The sequence below is a fragment of the Staurois parvus genome, unplaced genomic scaffold, assembly GCF_062004578.1.
Source record: "Staurois parvus isolate SC_StPar_1 unplaced genomic scaffold, SC_StPar_1.0 ptg001113l, whole genome shotgun sequence".
NCBI classification, from domain to species: domain Eukaryota; kingdom Metazoa; phylum Chordata; class Amphibia; order Anura; family Ranidae; genus Staurois; species Staurois parvus.
The window spans coordinates 27501-49116 of record NW_028318909.1 but is presented as its reverse complement, the minus strand read 5'-3'; the positions used below and the strand labels follow the sequence as shown (position 1 = coordinate 49116).

At 48.4% G+C, this 21616-nt stretch overlaps 2 protein-coding genes across 3 annotated transcripts in view; one reads left to right on the top strand and one right to left on the bottom strand.

Moving 5' to 3' along the window:
- Positions 1-943: 943 nt before the first annotated feature.
- B3GALT4 (beta-1,3-galactosyltransferase 4) lies at positions 944-10802 on the bottom strand. Its single transcript, XM_089658946.1, has 2 exons — positions 10691-10802; positions 944-3189 (listed from the first exon to the last, which is right to left on the bottom strand). The coding sequence occupies exon 2, from the start codon at positions 2873-2875 to the stop codon at positions 1814-1816; it is 1062 nt and encodes a 353-aa protein (XP_089515072.1). The 5' UTR covers positions 2876-3189; positions 10691-10802; the 3' UTR covers positions 944-1813.
- PFDN6 (prefoldin subunit 6) overlaps positions 10768-21616 on the top strand; it is a 28267-nt gene continuing 17418 nt past the window's right edge. The window contains exons 1-3 of one of the 2 annotated variants that reach the window (XM_089658947.1): positions 10768-10863; positions 17279-17342; positions 20287-20357. In XM_089658947.1, coding sequence (XP_089515073.1) covers positions 17279-17342; positions 20287-20357 — 135 coding nt within the window. In that variant the 5' untranslated portion in view covers positions 10768-10863. The remainder of the gene's footprint in view (positions 10864-17278; positions 17343-20286; positions 20358-21616) is intronic. The other variant, XM_089658948.1, reaches the window with a different exon arrangement.

The following is a 21616-nucleotide window of genomic DNA, read 5'->3' as shown; positions in this document are numbered from 1 at the left end:
CTAACACAGCAATTCCTAAAAAGAACATCCTACCAACAGTCAAACATGGTGGTGGTGGTGTGATGGTCTGGATCTGCTTTGCTTACCCAAATTACTCCAAGTGCACAACAACGATGCATCCAGGAGATCGTAAAATAGCCCAGAACAACATCTAAAAGAACTGCAGGCCTCACATGCCTCAGTTAAGGTCCGTGTTCATGATTCAACAATAAGAAAGACTGGGCAAAAATGGCCTCCATGGAGGAGTTTCAAAGAGAAAACCACTTCTGACCAAAAGAGAACACAAAGGTTCATCTCACATTTGCCAAAAAACATCTTTATTATCCCCAAGACTTTTGGGCAAATATTCTGTAGACTGAAGAGACAAAAGTTGAACTTTTTGGAAGGTGTGCGTCCCCTTACATCTGGAGTAACACAGCAATTCATAAAAAGAACATCCTACCAACAATCAAACGTGGTGGTGGTGGTGTGATGGTCTGGAGCTGCTTTGCAGCTTCAGGACCTGGACAACTTGCCGTAACCATGAATTCTGCACTCTACCAGGAAATCCCGAAGGAGAATATCCGGCCATCAGTTCCTGAGCTCAAGCTCAAGTGCACTTGGGTTATGCAGCAGGGGGTTTAGGGGGCAATTACTTTTTCACGAGGGGCTAGGCAGGTTTGGACAGCTTTTTTCCCTTAATAAATGAACTCATCATTTAAAAACTGCATTTTGTATTTACCCCGGTTATCTTTGTATAAAATTAAAATTTGTTTGATGACCTGAATTATTTAAGCATGACAAATATGCAAAAAAATAAATCAGAAAGGGGCGAAAAGTTTTTCAAAGCACCATACCTGTGGCTGCATCCTGTGGTTTCTTTGGAAGGCTCTTATTGTTCTTTTCAAGATTATTACTGAGAATGATTTTACTGTAAAGAGCAGGGGGTGTCAAAGATCATAGGTACCCCACAATATTCACATTTTTAAATGTAAAACATTCTACAACGTATTGATCATGTTAATGGACCGTGAGCTATAGACATTATCATTTTTAGCATTGGCTCCACTAGACCGAAAGTTATTTCAAAAGGACCCTCCAGGGTAGAAATGTTGATAAGCACCTGTTAAAAAAAAAAAAGAAATGTTGATAATGGCAAGCCCTAAAAAAAGAAAATGCCAAAAACCTCTCAAAAGGTATCAGAATAAATAAAATACAGATTCTTCAGAAACATGAAACCAAAGAGGGATCCGAGGTACAGCTGCTGTTGGATATCACCACAAACAAGGCTCTTTAGCTGCACAGTATTCGGGAACCCCAAAAATGTCAAGTTGTAAGTGCGTGAAGTTCATCCAAAACATAACTGATCTCCAACGTCATTTCAGTAGTTCAAGTGGTTCAGTAAAGTAACATAATATTTCAGTAGTTGGAACATCTGGAGCTGCCCAGGAGATTTCATGCAGGAAAAAAAAAAGCTCAACTTATGAAATGAGTCTGTTGCTAGCAGGAACCATATTTCTTACATCTATAGCAGAGTTTAGAAAAAAGAAAGGGAAATTGTAACTGACCCACGAATCAAGAGACCCTCATGAGATACTTTTATACATATGGAACTCAGGAGCTTGTCTGTTGAACCTAGAAGCCATCTGAAGACTTTCAAGAGGAGTGAATGTGTTTCTCATCCATAATAGAAAAAGGTTCCAAAAGATTAGATGTCAACTTTTTTATCTGTACTCTGCTTGTATAATTTCAGGAATTTAGTTGGTCCAGGTCATGTCTATCTTGGAAGGAAAAAATCACAACCCCAATTCCAAGAAGATATATTTCCAGATTGTTAACTGGCTCCATTTTCTTGATCCAATGGCTGCCCAAATGTCCTACAGAAGAGTAGGGTTAGCGGGGGGCACCAGTGTTCTGTTTCCTCTTTCAGCATATTCCAGGCCTCCTGCATACCACGGGGTGCAAGTCTGTGGGAGGTAAACATGGTCCGGTAACAGCAACTGTTGTGCGGGATTGATGCAGCACCTGCTATCTTAGCAACATGTTGGGGGGCGATACCAGCTGCCTTTGCCAAGATGCCGGTGTAAACATCCTCAACCGCAGGCCAAGGGCCATTACCAGCTTCCTGCAAAAGGTGACCAGCTGCTCCGTGAGATAAAATGTAGCTGGTGCCACTACAATACGGGGGAAAATAGTGACCGGTATAAAGCTCATGTGACACATAGTGGCGATTCTCTGGATCCCGAAAGGCAAGGACATGCCAGTGTATCCGCCCAAAATACTGTAGTCCCTGCTGCTGCTCCCTTAGAAAGGCTGACAAGGCAAGAGTGTTGACAAAGACATCATCATCGGTCTTGAGCAGAAATCGAGCACCTTGGCACTTCTGCAAGGCCCATACCAATCCGGTCAGAGTTTTTAGTGTCAGGTTCCGGTAGGAGTCAGTGAAGTTGGCTTGAATGATGTCTCCATGAGCCACTGCCTCATGCACCAGGGCTGATCTCTCTTCTGCTTTACCAGGAACCGCCAAGACGAACAGAGTTAGGGTGGAAGAAGCCGTGGCGGAAGAGAGGCTCCCCCAAGTCTGTCGGATTGCATCTCTCCTATCTCTATGGGAAGGGGCACTGGAGACCAAAATAAGGAGTAAGGGTGGTGGGGAGCAAGCATTGGCGGGAGAGAGCAGGAAAGGTGGCAATGGTATGCTGGAGAGTCGAGAAGAGGAAAGCTGAGAAGGGTTTGGGTAGAAGATGGGCAGTGCTCGAGACAAAGACTCTTCCAGATACCCGGACAGAGACAGAAATAGCAGCAACACAAGTGAAGAGAGAAGTAAAAACATGGAAGACCAGCGCCGTCTATGAATGCAGAACAAGCGCAGGCAAGCAGCAATAATTGGTCGCATGATGTGAAGAGCTGGATACTTCTCAGTTCTGTAGGCTCTGCTTTGTGGGCTCTCTCTTCCCGTACGTTCTTCAGCCTCCAACTTGTGATCAAATCCTATCAGGGCTCAGCCGTTGTGTTTGCTCAAGGAAAGACTGAGAAGTGGGGCCTGGACTTTGGTGTCTGCAGGGCAGGTTCAGTGCATGGCGATCCCAAGGTGTGTCTTCACATCGTTAGTAATTACGAGACATTATGTATTTCGTAATCCTGCCTGAGGGCTGGGCTCCAGTCAAGACAACACATGGTGAACAACGTAGAGCCGGGTTTAAAGTATCACTGAAAAAGAAGACAAAATGGAGACATAGGCTGAAGAGTAACAGAAAGAAATTTAATCTGGCCCTATATGTCAGCTGGGGGGGGGGGGGGGGGTCACAGAAAGACAAAGAGGGAGTTGTTTACTAAACCTGGAGAGTGCAAAATCTGGTCCGGCTCTGCCTAGAAACCAAATCAGCTTCCAGGTTTTATTGTCAAAGCGTAATTGAACAAGTTATGCAGCTCATACATGGTTCGAATTCCGAACTATTTTTGGGCCGAAAGTCGCAAACGTCGTTTGCCCGGTAATCCGATGGTGCCATCAATGATTTTGAAAACTGAACGACCAAATCATAAAGTTCACCCCAAATAACAGGTGAAACTTCTGTTCCTTCCAGGTCACGGCTCATGCGCATATTCTTTCCGGAAAAACGATCGTACGATTTGACCATCATTGAGTCGAAAATTGGTAGTTTTTCACAAATTTTCCAACATGCCCGATCACCGAAAAGGGGAGGAACCACAAAAATCGGCTGGTGCCATTGACCCACTAACAGAGTGAAAATCGGCCAATTATTCTTAGGTACGGGTTTCAGACAAAAAAAATCGGTCGAATTTCGACCCATGTATGGCCGGCCTTAGATGCTGATTGGCTGCCATGCACAGCTGCACCAGATTCTGAGTGCTCCACTTTAAGTAAATCTACCCCAAAGCGTCATAAGAATGTATTAAATGACTACAAGGACTTTACTCCTCATACTGGCATGGTACAATTTTTGTATTGCTGGTGTATACTGCATATTCTTCTGCTATCTAGTTCCCATTTCACCTCCTCCCATGGTCGCCTCCAGGACTTCTCGCGAGCTTCTCCCATCCTATGGAACTCCTTACCCCAATCTGTCCGACTATCTCCTAATCTATCCACCTTTAGATGATGCTGAAAACCCGTCTCTTTAAAGAAGCCTATCCGCTTTCTAACTAGTAAACTGCTTTTTATTTCCTCCATCATCTCATTCCCCCCCACCTGATTTAGCCCAATGTCACATGCCTGATGAAGGGGTCCCACGAGACTCCAAAACGTTTCCTTTCTGTAACTATGTGATCGTTCATTACAACTTTTGGACCCATATTGGTGATCCTCGGTGTGCTGGTGACATTCTCCCTTGCTGACTTAGACCAACAACACCCTTGCCCCACCCACCTAAGAAAGCCTTTCCTCCACCATTGTCCCCATGCACCTGCCACTCCCCTCCCAGCCAGAGAGAAAGAGACACTCACCTTCACAGCTTTAGACATCCCCAGGAACAAGTCAAGCAGCCTGCAGCCTCTCTCACATCCCATCTGTTCCCCAAGCCGCATTTGTCCCTTCTTCAAATCACTTCTTCCAGGGGGGCGGTGCTTCCCCCCTGAAAAATGCCGCCCTAGGCAAATGCCTTGTGATAAATATGCCCCAGCCCCCACAGCTATTACCTTTTGTATCACTCAACCCTTCCTCTTAGATTGTATTGTAACTGTAATGTCTGCCTCCATTTTGTAGAGCACTGCGCAAACTGTTAGCGCTATATACAGTGGGGCAAAAAAGTATTTAGTCAGCCACCAATTGTGCAAGTTCTCCCACTTACAAAGATGAGAGAGGCCTGTAATTGGCATCATAGGTAGACCTCAACTATGAGAGACAAAATGAGAAAAAAAATCCAGACAATCACATTGGCTGATTTGGAAAGAATTTATTTGCAAATTATGGTGGAAAATAAGTATTTGGTCAATATGAAAAGTTCATCTCAATACTTTGTTATATATCCTTTGTTGGCAATGACAGAGGTCAGACGTTTCCTGTAAGTCTTCACAAGGTTGGCACACACTGTTGCTGGTATGTTGGCCCATTTCTCCATGCAGATCTCCTCTAGAGCAGTGATGTTTTGGGGCTGTCGCTGGGCAACACAGACTTTCAACTCCCTCCAAAGGTTTTCTAGGGGGTTGAGATCTGGAGACTGGATAGGCCACTCCAGGACCTTGAAATGCTTGTTACGAAGCCACTCCTTCGTTGCCCGGGCAGTATGTTTGGGATCATTGTCATGTTGGAAGACCCAGCCACGTTTCATCTTCAATGCCCTTGCTGATGGAAGGAGGTTTGCACTCAAAATCTCATGATACATGGCCCCATTCATTCTGTCCTGTACATGGATCAGTTGTCCTGGTCCCTTTGCGGAGAAACAGCCCCAAACCATGATGTTGCCACCCCCATGCTTCACAGTAGGTATGGTGTGCTTTGGATGCAACTCAGCATTCTCTCTCCTCCAAAAACGACAAGTTGTGTTTCTACCAAACAGCTCTATTTTGGTTTCATCTGACCATATGACATTCTCCCAATCCTCTTCTGGATCATCCAAATGCTCTCTAGCAAACTTCAGACGGGCCCGGACATGTACTGGCCTAAGCAGGGGGACACGTCTGGCACTGCAGGATCTGAGTCCCTGGCGGCGTAGTGTGTTACTGATGGTAGCCTTTGTTACATTGGTCCCAGCTCTCTGCAGGTCATTCACTAGGTCCCCCCGTGTGGTCCTGGGATTTTTGCTCACCGTTCTTGAGATCATTTTGACCCCACGGGGTGAGATCTTGCGTGGAGCCCCAGATCGAGGGAGATTATCAGTGGTCTTGTATGTCTTCCATTTTCTAATTATTGCTCCCACAGTTGATTTGTTCACACCAAGCTGCTTGCCTATTGCAGATTCAGTCTTCCCAGCCTGGTGCAGGTCTACAATTTTGTTTCTGGTGTCCTTCGACAGCTCTATGGTCTTCACCATAGTGGAGTTTGGAGTGTGACTGTTTGAGGTTGTGGACAGGTGTCTTTTATACTGATAACAAGTTCAAACAGGTGCCATTGATACAGGTAATGAGTGCAGGACAGAGGAGCCTCTTAAAGAAGAAGGTACAGGTCTGTGAGAGCCAGAAATCTTCCATTTTTGATGGTGACCAAATACTTATTTTCAACCATAATTTGCAAATAAATTCTTTCCAGATCAGCCAATGTGATTGTCTGGATTTGTTTTCTCATTTTGTCTCTCATAGTTGAGGTCTACCTATGATGCCAAGTACAGGCCTCTCTCATCTTTTTAAGTGGGAGAACTTGTACAATTGGTGGTGACTAAATACTTTTTTGCCCCACTGTAGATCCCGTATAATAATAATATTGGCAGAACTGAATATAAGGCAATTGATTTTAGAGCCCTGAGTAGGTCCAGTTGTGGTTTTATGAATTGTTTGTAATAAAACTTGGTTATGTTTTTAGGTATTGTAATATGTGTTCCTTTTTGTACCATTAAAGTCCAACTAATTTTTTTCTAAAAATGTAAGATATATAGGCAAAAGGATAATAACGATATAGCTGTCAATATATCCTAGAGCCTATAACATCGCGCATCATGAATGTAGTAATCCCAATAGATGATTCAATTAGAGCTGCGATTTTAAATAAATCAAATGATCTGTAACAAATGTGTGAAAAAACCCACAAAACGAAATAGACCAATACATGTGTCATATAACGAAACTTAGAAAAATGAAAAATAAAATTAAACTTCCACCAAATAAAGTGCAACTATGTGCCCCAAAAAAATAAATGAATGTATATCAAACATATATTGTTGGAATTTATATGTTTGATATACATTCATTTATTTTTTTGGGGCACATAGTTGCACTTTATTTGGTGGAAGTTTAACCACTTGCCTACCAGGCACTTACACCCCCTTCCTTACCAGGCCAATTTTCAGCTTTCAGCGCTGCCGCACTTTGATTGACAATTGCGCGGTCATGCAAGATTGTACCCATATGAAATTTTGATCATTTTTTTCTCACAAATAGAGCTTTCTTTTGGTGGTATTTAATCGCTGCTGGGCACTTTACTTTTTGTGCTAGAAGCAAAAAAAGTGCAAAAAGTTTTTTTGTTTCTATTATAAAATTTTTCAAACAGGTAATTTTTCTCCTTCACTGATGTGTGTTGATGAGGCAGCACTGATGGGCACTGATAAGCGGCACTGATGGGCACGGATAAGCGGCACTGATGGGCACGGATAGGCACCACTGAAGGGCACGGATAGGCGGCACTAATGAGGTGGCACGGATAGGCGGCACTGATATGCGGCACTGATTGGTGGCACTGATAATGGGTACTGATAGACAGCACTGATAGGTAGCACTGACTGACATCACTGCTGGGCACTGACTGGTGGCACTGGTGGGCACTGACTGGCAGCACTGCTGGGCTGCACTGATGGGCACAGGTGGGTGGCACTGGTGGGTGGCACTGGTGGGCACAGGTGGTGACACTGCTGGGTGGCACAGGTGGGCGCACTGCTGGGCACAGGTGGGCGGGCACAGGTGGGTGGCACTACTGGGCACAGGTGGGTGGCACTTCTGGGCACAGGTGGTGACACTGCTGGGTGGCACAGGAGGGCGCACTGCTGGGCACAGGTGGGCGGAACTTGTGTGTGGCACTGCTGGGCACCGATCATCAGGGCACTGGTGATCAGTGACCCTGATGATCGGTGCCGATCCCCGCTCTGACAACTGCCGGTTTTCGGCAGTACTTTCCTCATGATCTGACAGCGTGAGGAAAGTGCAGCCGAGAGCCGGCATTTGCATTTTCCCGGTGATCAGCGTGTCATTGGACACGGCTGATCACATGGTAAAAGGCCGCTGTGATTGGCCTTTTACCACATCACGTGATCAGCTGTGTCCGTAGGACACAGCGATCACGGAGATCACCGGGTGCGCGCCAGCGCGTTCTGGGAGGACGTCATATGACGTCCACCCAGAACTGGCCGGCCACAGTGCAGCCGTCATTCGGCTATCTGCGGTCGGCAACTAGTTAATTTCATTTTTCTAAGTTTCATTATATGACACATAGATTGGTCTACATTTGTTACAGATAATTTTTTTCTAAAGTTAGTTAATTTTGGTACTTTAGTGATCTTGTTTATTTCTCCTGAGGTCAGAGGCTGGAAATATCTGAGGACATTTAAAGGGTTACAGACATAGGATGATTCCTTCCAAAAGCTAAAAACAATTTTTAACTCAATGCATTCCTTGCATTAAAGTGGTTCTAAAGGCTTAATGTTTTTTTTTTTTACCTTCATGTATTCTATACCTATGATAATGGGCACTTGTCAAGATTGATGACTATACCGGCCCTTCCCACCTTCCCCTCCTCCATTCATAGAAGCTGTACTAGAGCTTCCATCAATGAGGAGCACTCTATGAATGGAGGGCGGGTGAATGAATGAAAGGTCCACCTCCTCCTTTCACAGAGCTCTTTTCATTGCTGGAAGTTATAGTACAACTTCTATGAATGGAGGAGGGGGGCAGAAAGGACTGGTAGAGTCGGCATGCTTGATGAGCGCCTTTGTCAGGTCCAGGAGCTGTATGAACCCCCCCAGCACCGGAAGATCACTGCTGTGGTGTGTGTTGGGAAGGGAAGAGGATGAAAGGTTTCAGCTAAGCCAGACAGCAGCACAAGGACACCTCTCATTAAAAATGAATCAATGTAAAAGAAAAAAAAAAAAAAATCCTACTGGCTGCACCCCCACGCTAGCAGTATGAGGCCTTGTTCACATTGGCGATGATGCCTGTATAGCGTGAACAGACTTTTTTTTTCTGGCGTCTCAGCTTGAAGGTGCTGAGTGCAGGCAGCCCATTGAAGTCTATCAGAACGCAGCGGCTGCACAGACACAGCTGGTAATGTGACCGGGGTGCAGGCGAACGGCCCCGAAACACACACTGTATGCTGAGTGGGCCCCTCACCTGCCCTTGCCCACCTGTCACATTAGGATGAGCGGTTGTGTCCATGCAGACACGGCGTCCCTATAGACTTACTGCCGGGGCAGGAGAAGACCCCAAATACTCCATCACTAGACTTTGCTGGCTAAGCTTCCTTGTAGATCACATCCAGGATGCCATCCAACCGTACCGGGGTCATACATCCCCCTGCTGGGTGACAGCAACTACAGAAAGGGGTCATGAGGGAAGACATCGGAGCAATCACAATGTAACATCAATCATCAAATGTTATACTGATAACAGACACTCTATAATGGGACATGATGGAGGAACTGGGGGGGGGGGAGAGGACAGGGGGAAGGGGGTGTATAGGAACTGGAGGTATGGACGGAGGATGATGAGGACAGGAATGAGGCGTGGAGGGGAGAATGGTGGGGTGTCAGGAAGGGGGGAGGGGGAATGGTGGGGTGTCAGGATGAGGGAGGGGAATGGTGGGGTGTCAGCTTGGGGGGAATGTTGGGGTGTCAGCTTGGGGGAGGGGAAATGGCAGGGTGTCAGGTTGGTGGAGGGGGGGGGATAGTGGGATGTCAGGATGGGGGTAGGGGGAATAGTGGGGTGTCAAGATGGGGGGGGGGGAATGATGGGATGTCAGGATGGGGGTAGGGGGAATGTTGGGGTGTCAGGATGGGGGGATATTGGTAGGATGTCAGGTTGGGGGAGGGGGGAATGGTGGGGTGTCAGGTTGGGGAGGGGGGAATGGTGGGGTGTCAGGTTGGGGGAGGGGGGAATGGTGGGGTGTCAGGTTGGGGGAGGGGGGAATGGTGGGGTGTCAGGTTGGGGGAGGGGGGAATGGTGGGGTGTCAGGATGGGGGAGGAGGGAATGGTGGGATGTCAGGTTGTGAGAGGTGGGAATGGTGGGATGTCAGGTTGGGGGAGAGGGGAATGGTGGGATGTCGGGATGGGGGGGATAATGGTGGGATGTCAGGTAGGTGGAGGGGGGGGGGGGGAAATGGTGGGATGTCAGAATGGGGGGTAGGGGGAATGGTGGGGTGTTAGGATGGGGGGATAATGGTGGGATGTCAGGATGGGGGTGGGGGGGGCAGTGGGGTGTAAGGATGGGGGGGTAATGGTGGGATGTCAGGATGGGGGAGGGGGGAATGGTGGGGTGCCAGGTTGGGGGAGGGGGGAATGGTGGGATGTCAGGTTGGGGGAGGGGGGGAATGGTGGGATGTCAGGTTGGGGGAGGGGGGGAATGGTGGGATGTCAGGTTGGGGGAGGGGGATAATGGTGGGATGTCAGGTTGGTGGAGGGTGGGGGGCAATGGTGGGATGTCAGAATGGGGGGTAGGGGGAATGGTGGGGTGTCAGGATGGGGGGGATAATGGTGGGATGTCAGGATGGGGGTGGGGGGGAACAGTGGGGTGTAAGGATGGGGGGGGAATGGTGGGATGTCAGGATGGGGGAGGGGGGGAATGGTGGGGTGTCAGGTTGGGGGAGGGGGGAATGGCGGGGTGTCAGGTTGGGGGAGGCTGGAATGGTGGGGGATGGGATGAAGGGTAGGACACACAGGAGGTGACCTGGTGGGGGAAAGGGGAATGGTGGGGTGTCAGGTTGGGGGAGGGGGAATGGGATGAAGGGTAGGACACACAGGAGGTGACCTGGTGGGGGGAGGGGAGGGGATCTCTCTCCTCCATACAATAATATGACCATAATCCTCATCTCGGCCGCACAGCACATTTTTCTCTCACCTTCAGATCCTCTCTGCGTTCTCATCATTCTATGTCAATAAAGTTGGGCGGTTTGTGCAGAGAGGTGGGTGTGGCCAGGAAGCTGGTCGCCATAGTAGCGGCTGCGGGCGGAAGTGCGCAGTATTTCCGGGTGAGAGGTGAGCCGGTGGCACGTTTCTCGGGATTGAGCGAAGGTAGTGTGTGGGGTGTACATGTCCGGTACAGGGGCCACACCCCCCCCCCCCCGATCCCCATTGTGTATGCACGGAGGGCCCGGGGGTCTGCCTTTCTCCATAGCTGGCAGAGGGACCCCCCCATTACTCCAGACCTGGGATCACCCAGAGATCAGGAAACATACAAATAATGGGATCAAATCCGTCCATACACTCTGCCCTCCCCCATACACAGCGATCAGGGCCGGTGACCGGATCTAGCCTGTCCGATGTGGGGGTGCAATAAAAATGTCAGAGGCGGTCGGCTGTGTACAGGGGGTTGGCGATGACAGGGGGTCTGCAGGGCGGTGTACAGGCGGTCGGCTGTGTACAGGGGGTCTGCAGGGCGGTGTACAGGGGGTCGGCTGTGTACAGGGGGTTGGCAGGACAGAGGCTGAGGGGTCAGTAGGGCTGAAGATAGGCGTCAATCAAGGAGATGACGGGTCATCAGGGCAGTGGACGGGTCAGTGAAGAGTTCAGGGTCAGAACTGCCACATAGCAGCCAACTATACACTGCAGATTGAGGCTGTGTCTGTAAGGGAATCCAGTCTCATCTATGTGCTGGGGGGGAGATATATCTACTGCCTGCCCTGTGGGTGTGGTGCAGGCAGGGCAAGGTCATCTAGCTTCCAGGGTAAAGATGGCAAATGAAGTCCCCCCCCCCCCATGGTTGAGCATCCTGTTTCAGCATAAATCCCTCCCCTAAAAAAAAAAAAAAAAAAGCACTAATCAGGCCCCCCCAAGCATACATTCTGTCTGCAAGCCAAAATTCTCCCCAAACAATACAAACATTTCCCCTTCTCCCAGTATAACCCCCCCCAGCACAAATTCTTTTTCCCCCCCCAATCCCACCGCCAGTACCCCCAATTCCCTCCTCTTAGCACTAACCTCCCTTACCCAAAAAATCACCCCTTCACGCATACATCCACTTCCCCCTTGAATTTCCCATCCTAGCACTAATCTCCCAAAAATTCTTCTTGGCACAAATCTCCCCAATCCCCCCTTCTAGCACAAATCTCCCTGCTAATCCCCCCTCCTAGCACAAATCCCCCGCCTTCTAAGACAATTCGCCCTGCTAATGCCCCCTCCCAGCACAAATCCCTCCTCCCTATGACAAATTCCTCATCCTAGCACAACCACCTCCAAAGTACCCTTTCCAGCACAGATCCTTTCCCTTTCAAAAGCCCCGCCCCCTCTTAGCACAAATAGGCACTAAAATCCCCCCCCCCCCAAAGCCCCCTTTTGGCTCAAATCCCCCTATTCCTCCTAGCAGAAATATCCCCATCCTCCATTATCCTTTCCAGTACAAATAGCCCCTTCCCATCCCAAGCACAATGTCGGTTTCCCCCCAACACCCCCCCCCTTTCAATGTGTACAATAACCCTGTAAGCTCCCCCACCTTTGGAGGTTCCGGCTGTGCAGCACTCTGCCCTCTCCTCCTGTCAACAGTGCTGCTCCATATAGCTGATGACACAGGATCACTCCAACCATCGGGCTGTACACAGTTTCATTACCCGCCCCCCTACCCACATTTCCTGCTGCTGGGAGATGAGCGGTCCTTGGAGGAGATCGGGATGGGTAATGAATCTGTGTACAGCCCGATGATCAGAACGATCCTGTGCCATTAGCTATATGGAGCAGTGCTCTGCCCTCTCCTCCTGTCAGAATGGCACTGCTCCATATAGCAGATGACACAGGATTGCTCCGATCATCAGGCTGTACACAGATTCATTACCCGCCCCGATCTCCTCCAAGGACCGCTCATCTCCCGGCAGCAGGAAATGTGGTAACAATAGGCAGGTGACAGGTCCTTACTGAGAGGCCCCAGATCTCTCCTCTGTCCTTACTGAGAGGCCCCAGATCTCTCCTCTGCCCTTTCGCTGCCAGAGCCGTTTTTTCACACATGTTTAAAAAAATAATAATTTAAGACTTGAAAATTACAAAAAATCCCCTCCTGCTTGTAAAAGCAATCCAGCGACTAATCAGCCACTAGGATTGCTTTTTACAAGAAAGCCCACCGCCGGCTGAAAAAAAAAAAAAAGTACTGGGATGAGGCTGCAGGCGTCATCCTGGTATAACCACTGCAACTGGAGGCTGTACAGGGATATCCTTGGGCAGCTAAGGGTTAATACACAGCAATGTTCAGCCTGCCGGTAATTGGACCACAAGCTCTACGCTGACATCTTGTCATTCTAAGAGAGTGATACATTTTATCTCTAATCCACCATTGCCATGGTTGCAAATAGGGATGCACCAAAGATTCAGCCAAAAATACCCTCATCGGCCTCTGGACAATATAAAAATATCCACCGATACAGGTGCTAAAAATATCCACCGATACAGGTGCTAAAAATAGCCACCGATACAGGCGGTGGAAATAGCCACCGATACAGGCGGTGGAAATAGCCACCGATACAGGCGCTGGAAATAGCCACCGATACAGGCGCTGGAAATAGCCACCGATACAGGCGCTGGAAATTACCTGAGAACCCATCCAATGATCCCGGCGCTGGGCATAGAGGTCAGTAAAGGAAAAATGGACTTTACTCAACTCTATGCTCTTGGAGGACTGGAGCGACGTCATTACGTCACTTCTGGTGCCATGTGCACAAGGCCTTTTTTCTTTTCTTTTTTTCCTTCTTTTTTTTGATCTAATGCTTTACCTTGTGGAGGAGAGATGTGGGGTCTTATTGACCTCAGATCTCTCCATAAAGAGGACCTGTCACTGTTTCTATCACAGGGGATGATTGCGTTCCTTGTGATAGGAATAAAAGTGATATTTCTTTTTTAAAGAACAGTGTAAAAACATGTAATAAAAAAAGTTTTAAGTGCCCCCCCATGCTCGTGCGCAGTGGTGACCGCATACATAGGCCACGCCCACTAATGTAAACTGTTTTCAGAGTACACATGTGAGGTATCGCCACAAACGGGCGAGCAAGAGCAATAATTCTAGCACTAGACCTCCTCTGTAACTTTTTTTTAATTTAAATATTTATTTTTCAGATAAAATACATGTTCCATCATTACTCTCATATAACATACAAAACCATCATTTATATCCCTTTCTATCTTTATTCCCATTACCCCCCCACCACCTATCTAATACCCCCCCCCCCCACCTTACAAACCTACCCCTGCCCCCTCCTTAAAAACCACCCACTCTGCATTTTTCCATTATATCTTTTCTTAAGTATTTTCACATATCCCACTCTACTGCTTCATATATTTCACCTTGGACACAAAATCTTCCCATTTTCCCCACCTCCTATAATATACCCCCATCTTGTCTTCTTGCATATAATACAGTTTCTCCATCCTACATATCTGGTTCATTCTTTCCACCCAATCCTCTTCTCTCGGCACCTCTGAGCTGTGCCAAAACTTAGGTATCAGACCCTTTGCCTCATTCAGATAATACCATATACCCGAATCCTTGTATTTGTTCACTGATAGTTCTGTACTGTGTAATAGACACAACTCTGGATCCAATCCTATCTTTATCCCAGATATTATCCCAATCAAATGAACCATTGCCTCCCAAAAACCTTGAATCTTTGGGCACTCCCACCATATGTGATATAACGTACCTATCTTTCCACACCCCCGCCAACACTCCAGTGTATTCTCCCCATTCATCTCATATTCAACGTTCGGTGCAATGTGCCATCTTGTTAAACATTTATAATTTACCTCCACCTCTCTCATGCTTATGTTCTCGTGTGTTAATCTATATATTTTCCTTTGTTTATCTTCATCTATCTCTATTCCCAAATCCCTTTCCCATTTTACTATGTACATCGGCTTTGCGTGTGTGTCTAACTGTGAGAATTTTATAAACTTTTGCCGTGCCCCATTTCCCATCTCCGCGTGATTCCAACAACCTCTCAAACATCCTCTGTAACTCAAACTGGTAACCTGTAGAATTTTATAGCCTCCTTGGCGGTATTCCTGAGTGTAGCTCGGGGTAAAGTTTCAGTACCACAAGCGGTAACCCCGAGCTACACTCGGGAATACACTGCAGTGTTGCTCTGCGATCCCTCGATCACTTACCTTGTCCTGCGCTCCCGCAATGTCCCTCCTGCAGTGTCCCCGGCAATGTAATCCAGCCGATGCCGGCATCTGTCTTCCAGGTTCCGTTCCCTGCGACGTCAGGACATACGGGGGACGGAACGGCGGGAAATTTGAAAATGACAAAAAGTGACATTCACTAAAATCACATAGTATAACATTCCTGTATCAACCCATTTCACATACATTTTGTCCCGAGTGCTTTGTCCGGCGCCCTGCCTGCATTTTTACTGTTCTTTCTGCCTGGAAACTGAGAAACGTCCATGGCGTCCAAAAAGCGTCCCTTTAGGTCAAAAGCGGTTTTAGACCGGCTAGAGAACAGCGATAGTAAATCAGAACCACTTGCAGAATTGAGTGATAATGATTCGTGGGGGAAATTCCTCATCAGACACTGAAAACGATTTTGCGACTTTGCTCAGCGATGTGCGAACTTGGCGCTATATTTCAAATTTCAGTGTTTTTGGTTTGATTAGATTATTGAATTAAATTTATTATTATATTATTAATTTTTATGATTATTTATTAAATTATAATTTATGATTTTGTGTTACAAGTTTTATCATACCCGGGATGTTTAACCACTTGCCTACCAGGCACTTATACCCCCTTCCTTACCAGGCCAATTTTCAGCTTTCAGCGCTGCCGCACTTTGATTGACAATTGCGCGGTCATGCAACATTGTACCCATATGAAATTTTGATCATTTTTTTCTCACAAATAGAGCTTTCTTTTGGTGGTATTTAATCGCCACTGGGCGCTTTACTTTTTGCGCTATAAATTAAAAAAAGTGCAAAAAATTTGAAAAAAAAAAAAAAGTTTATTTGTTTCTTTTATAAAATTTTTCAAACAGGTATTTTTTCTCCTTCACTGATTTGCGTTGATGAGGCGGCACTGATGGGCACTGATGGGCACTGCTAGGCGGCACTGATGGGCACTGATAGGCAGCACTAAAGGGCACTGATAGACAGCACTAATTAGGGGTCACGGATAGGCGGCACTGATATGCAGCACTGATAGGCGGCACTGATAGGTGACACTGATGATGGGTACTGATAGACGGCACTGACTGGCATCACTTCTGGGCACTGACTGGCGGCACTGACTGGCACAACCCCTGGGCACTGACTGGTGGCACTGACTGGCAGCACTGCTGGGCTGCACAGGTGGGTGGCACTGGTGGGCACAGGTGGGTGGCACTGGTGGGCACAGGTGGGTGGCACTTCTGGGCACATGTAGGTGGCACTTCTGGGCACAGGTAGGTGGCACTGCAGAGTGGCACAGGTGGGGGCACTGCTGGGCACGGGTGGGCGGGGCTAGTGGGCGCACTGCTGGGCGGAACTTGCGGGTGTCACTGCTGGGCACCGATCATCAGGGCACTGATCATCAGTGCCCCGATGATCAGTGCCGATCCCCGCTCTGACAACTGCCGGTTCTCAGCAGTACTTTCCTCACGATCTGACAGCGTGAGGAAAGTGCAGCCGAGAACCGGCACTTGCATTTCCCTGTGATCAGCGTGTCATTGGACACGGCTGATCACGTGGTAAAAGGCCGGTGGGATCGGCCTTTCACCACATCACGTGATCAGCTGTGTCCGTAGGACACAGCGATCACGGAGATCGCCGGGTGCGCGCCCCCTGGGGCGCGCAGGAGAGCGCGTTCTGGGAGGACGTCATATGACTTCCACTCAGAACTGGCCGGCCGCGGTGAAGCCGTCATTCAGCTATGCGCGGTCGGCAAGAGGTTAATAGACTCTTGTTCAGACAGATTTCAGTGAGTTATTCCTAAGAATTACAGGCCTACAATATAAAACACCATATTTCCATGCAAAAAAATGGTACCGCTTTCAGCACCAAAAATCTGAAATAATCAGACCGCCAGGGAGGTTACAGCATTACTCATGGAGACTTTTACGTCCCGTAGTCTGGCACCAGTCTACAAGTGAACTTAATTTTAAAGCGTGAAATGTTGGGTATCTATTTACTCTGCGTAACTTCATCTTTCATATTTTACAAAAAATTGGGGTTTTTTTATTCAATAAAGTGTATTTTTTTTTCCAAAAATTTGCATTTGAAAAATATATACATTTTTAAAAACCATCCGTTTCTGTTTTCATCCGAGTGCATCCTGAATTTTTGTTTTCGGCACCAGAACTCTCATTTCGGTGCACCACTATATGAAAAGGAGAGAAGTCTCTTTTTTTGGTGGTAAATAAGAGCAGAGCTGGGTGTGGTTTGGTGATTGTACTTTGTAGTTTTCCCTGTCCCCCCCGTCAGTCAGGGCTGTAATTCCATGATAGAAGCTGATCTGTACATCATTTCCTTCCTATCAGATGGCGTCCCAATTACAGGAGAAGTTACAAGCCGAGGTGACCAAGTACCAGCAGATCCAGAAAGGTGAGACATGGAATGGAGGAGGGTTGTAGGCAGGGAGAGTCTGTTTCTGGTAAAGGAGGCCCATCATTTGACCTCCAGCCTTCCCTTGGGTCTTGCACAGCTGTATCGGCTCCTTTCCTGGTCTGAAATGGCTTCTTCTGATTTCACTGCACACTGTGAGCTTCTCATAATGTGCATTAGAAGTTGCAACAAGTCATATAGAGTTCCGCCTCATTTCCTGGCTAGAGGACAGCCAGCATCATCTAGCACTTTCCTCCCCAGTCTGACTGTCCCTGGCTCACTGCTTTCATACATCGGATTTCAGTTCTTTCAATCATGGAGACTCAGAATCATGTGTGGGTGTTTCCTATGGCGCTCTGCATGTAAAACCCGGCACGGAACACCTACTCCTCCAAGCGGACACCTGTCTTTTAAGGCATTTTGTTATTTGTATAACTACTTCCAAGAGCCAATCCGCTGCTTGCATCAGGACTGAGGGCTCTTGCAGAGTGCTGGGAGGGGCCAGCAGGGTGCTGTACATAGTTTTCTGAAATCATCACAGCAATCTGCTGGCCACTCCCACTAGACATCTGCCTGCATTGCATAGAGAAGCACAGAGATCCAGCAATAACATCAATTGGTCTAAAATATAAATAAGGTAATGAAAGTGGCAATTTTTCTATTTTTAATTAAATTCTCATTACCATGATAAGGTGGGAGGGGGAGGGACCAAAGATGCAAACATTTTGGTGGTGGGGGGTAACATGGTGCCAAGATGCAGCAGAGTGACTCATAATTTTCGATACCAGAGTTGCACCGATACCGGTGTTGGTGCCGATACTAAGCATTTTCACGAGTACTCGATGCCTGAAACCCGATACCTTTTGCGGTGCAATTTGAGCCCATACAAAATGAGTGGCCTCAGATCGCACTGCAAAGAATTGCATTTGATTTGAACAGGAATGCAGTACAATTCCTGTCTTAATCACATGCTGTTTTCCTACGGGTGCGATTTGTGCCATTCATGTTGTACGGGCTCAGATCACACCACAAAGCAATTCAGCGAGTACTTGACCTCGAAAACCGAGTGCATCCCTACTCAATGCAATTTGTAATCAGTGCACTCAATCCATCAACACTTCCAGCTCTATAACCAGATATAGTGAATGCAGGGTCCGGGGAGAGCGGATATAGTGAATGCAGGGTCCGGGGAGAGCGGATATAGTGAATGCGGGTTCCGGAGAGAGCGGATATAGTGAATGCGGGTTCCGGAGAGAGCGGATATAGTGAATGCGGGATCTGGGGAGAGCAGATACAGTGAATGCAGGGTCCGGGGAGACCGGATATAGTGAATGCGGGGTCCGGGGAGAGCGGATACAGTGAATGCGGGGTCCGGGGAGAGCGGATACAGTGAATGCGGGGTCCGGGGAGAGCGGATATAGTGAATGCGGGGTCCGGGGAGAGCGGATACAGTGAATGCGGGGTCCGGGGAGACCGGATATAGTGAATGCGGGGTCCGGGGAGACCGGATACAGTGAATGCGGGGTCCGGGGAGACCGGATATAGTGAATGCGGGGTCCGGGGAGACCGGATATAGTGAATGCGGGGTCCGGGGAGACCGGATATAGCGAATGCGGGGTCCGGGGAGACCGGATATAGCGAATGCGGGGTCCGGGGAGACCGGATATAGCGAATGCGGGGTCCGGGGAGACCGGATATAGCGAATGCGGGGTCCGGGGAGACCGGATATAGCGAATGCGGGGTCCGGGGAGACCGGATATAGCGAATGCGGGGTCCGGGGAGACCGGATATAGCGAATGCGGGGTCCGGGGAGACCGGATATAGCGAATGCGGGGTCCGGGGAGACCGGATATAGCGAATGCGGGGTCCGGGGAGACCGGATATAGCGAATGCGGGGTCCGGGGAGACCGGATATAGCGAATGCGGGGTCCGGGGAGACCGGATATAGCGAATGCGGGGTCCGGGGAGACCGGATATAGCGAATGCGGGGTCCGGGGAGACCGGATATAGCGAATGCGGGGTCCGGGGAGACCGGATATAGCGAATGCGGGGTCCGGGGAGACCGGATATAGCGAATGCGGGGTCCGGGGAGACCGGATATAGCGAATGCGGGGTCCGGGGAGACCGGATATAGCGAATGCGGGGTCCGGGGAGACCGGATATAGCGAATGCGGGGTCCGGGGAGACCGGATATAGCGAATGCGGGGTCCGGGGAGACCGGATATAGCGAATGCGGGGTCCGGGGAGACCGGATATAGCGAATGCGGGGTCCGGGGAGAGCGGATATAGCGAATGCGGGGTCCGGGGAGACCGGATATAGCGAATGCGGGGTCCGGGGAGAGCGGATATAGCGAATGCGGGGTCCGGGGAGAGCGGATATAGCGAATGCGGGGTGGTCCGGGGAGACCGGATATAGCGAATGCGGGGTGGTCCGGGGAGACCGGATATAGCGAATGCAGGGTCCGCGGAGACCGGATATAGCGAATGCAGGGTCCGGGGAGACCGGATATAGCGAATGCAGGGTCCGGGGAGACCGGATATAGCGAATGCAGGGTCCGGGGAGACCGGATATAGCGAATGCAGGGTCCGGGGAGACCGGATATAGCGAATGCAGGGTCCGGGGAGACCGGATATAGCGAATGCAGGGTCCGGGGAGACCGGATATAGCGAATGCAGGGTCCGGAGAGAGCGGATATAGCGGATGCAGGGTCCGGGGAGACCGAATATAGCGAATGCAGGGTCCGGGGAGAGCGAATATAGCGAATGCAGGGTCCGGAGAGAGCGGATATAGGGAATGCAGGGTCCGGGGAGAGCAGATATAGCGAATGCAGGGTCCGGGGTTTAGTAACACTTAAAGCTGTAGGTCAGGAATTATTAAGACTTCATTTCAGCTCCCGTTTTTCCACACCTGCCTGTTTACCTGCTTGCTGTTGTCTTGTTGCAGATATCAGCACTAGTATGTCTGCCCGGCAGAAACTAGAGGCTCAGGTCACCGAGAACAACATCGTGAAAGAGGTGAGTGTGTGCTGTGAATATCCGCAGAGCAAGACTGGGGTGGCCTGGAGAATATACAATTTTGGGTTTACATTGTACTTTAAGCCCCACCCACATAATATCAGAATCAAATATTAGCTACATTGTTGCAGATGCAAGTCCTCCTTCCTCCCCGCAATATCTCTGTGGAATGAATGTCTATCTTCTCCACAATTATCAAATCATTGAAACAGATCTGGAAGAATATGTTCTACATAAAGATACAGAGGAGGTTCGACATTTTAATATCTGGAAGGCACATAAATCCTATATGAGGGACAACATTCTAAAACGTTCATCCGAGGAGGAAGAGAGACAACTGTCTTTACTGCTCCAACGCATTCGCACCAGGGAAGCTCTTAACAATCCTCAACCTATCCTCACTTTTCAGCAGAGCTGGTTGACGACAGACAAGCCTTTAAAACGCTCCTACTTTTTGCATAGGAACATAATCTCCATTGTTTTTAAAGGCATTTTAAACCTTCCTACCTGCATCCTACCTGTTATGGGATTCATATTCTGTAACTGTGGGTCATAACAGAATGGCCCAATCATAAAACAGAACATGGTAACAAGTAAACCAATGAAATGCCCCCCTGTTCAAAAGTCTGCATCCCCTTAGTTCCTAATCCTGTGTATTGCCCCCTTTAGCATCAATGACAGCATGCCTTCTGTTGTAATAGTTGTCTATGAGGCTTCAAATTCTTGCAGGTGGTAGAGCTGCCCATTCGTCTTGGCAAATGCCTGCTTAGTCTTTGGTCCTCTTGCATCCACTGAACGTTTGAGATCTCCCCAGAGTGGCTCCATGATATTAAGGTCAGGAGACTGTGTTGGCCGCTCCATTGTCATGCTGGAAAATCCAAGTGTCGCATGAGCAGCTTTTGTGCAGAGGAATGCAAATTGTCTACCAGTATTGTCTGATAACATTCTACAGTCATCTTGCCATCAATTTTCACAAGATTCCCCATGCCTTTAGAGCTCACACACCCCCAAAACATCATTGAGCCTTCACCATGCTTCACAGTGGGGATTGTATTTTTGTTGCTATAGGCCTTGTTGACCCCTCTCCAAACATAGTGCTTATGGTTGGGACCACAAAGCTCTATTTTGGTCTTGTCGCTCCAGATTACAGTGTGATGGAAGATGTGAGGAATGTCAAGGTGTTGTCGGACATATTGTAACTTTGTTTGTGGCATTTGCATTATAAAGGCTTCTTTATGGCAACTCAACCATGCAGCTCA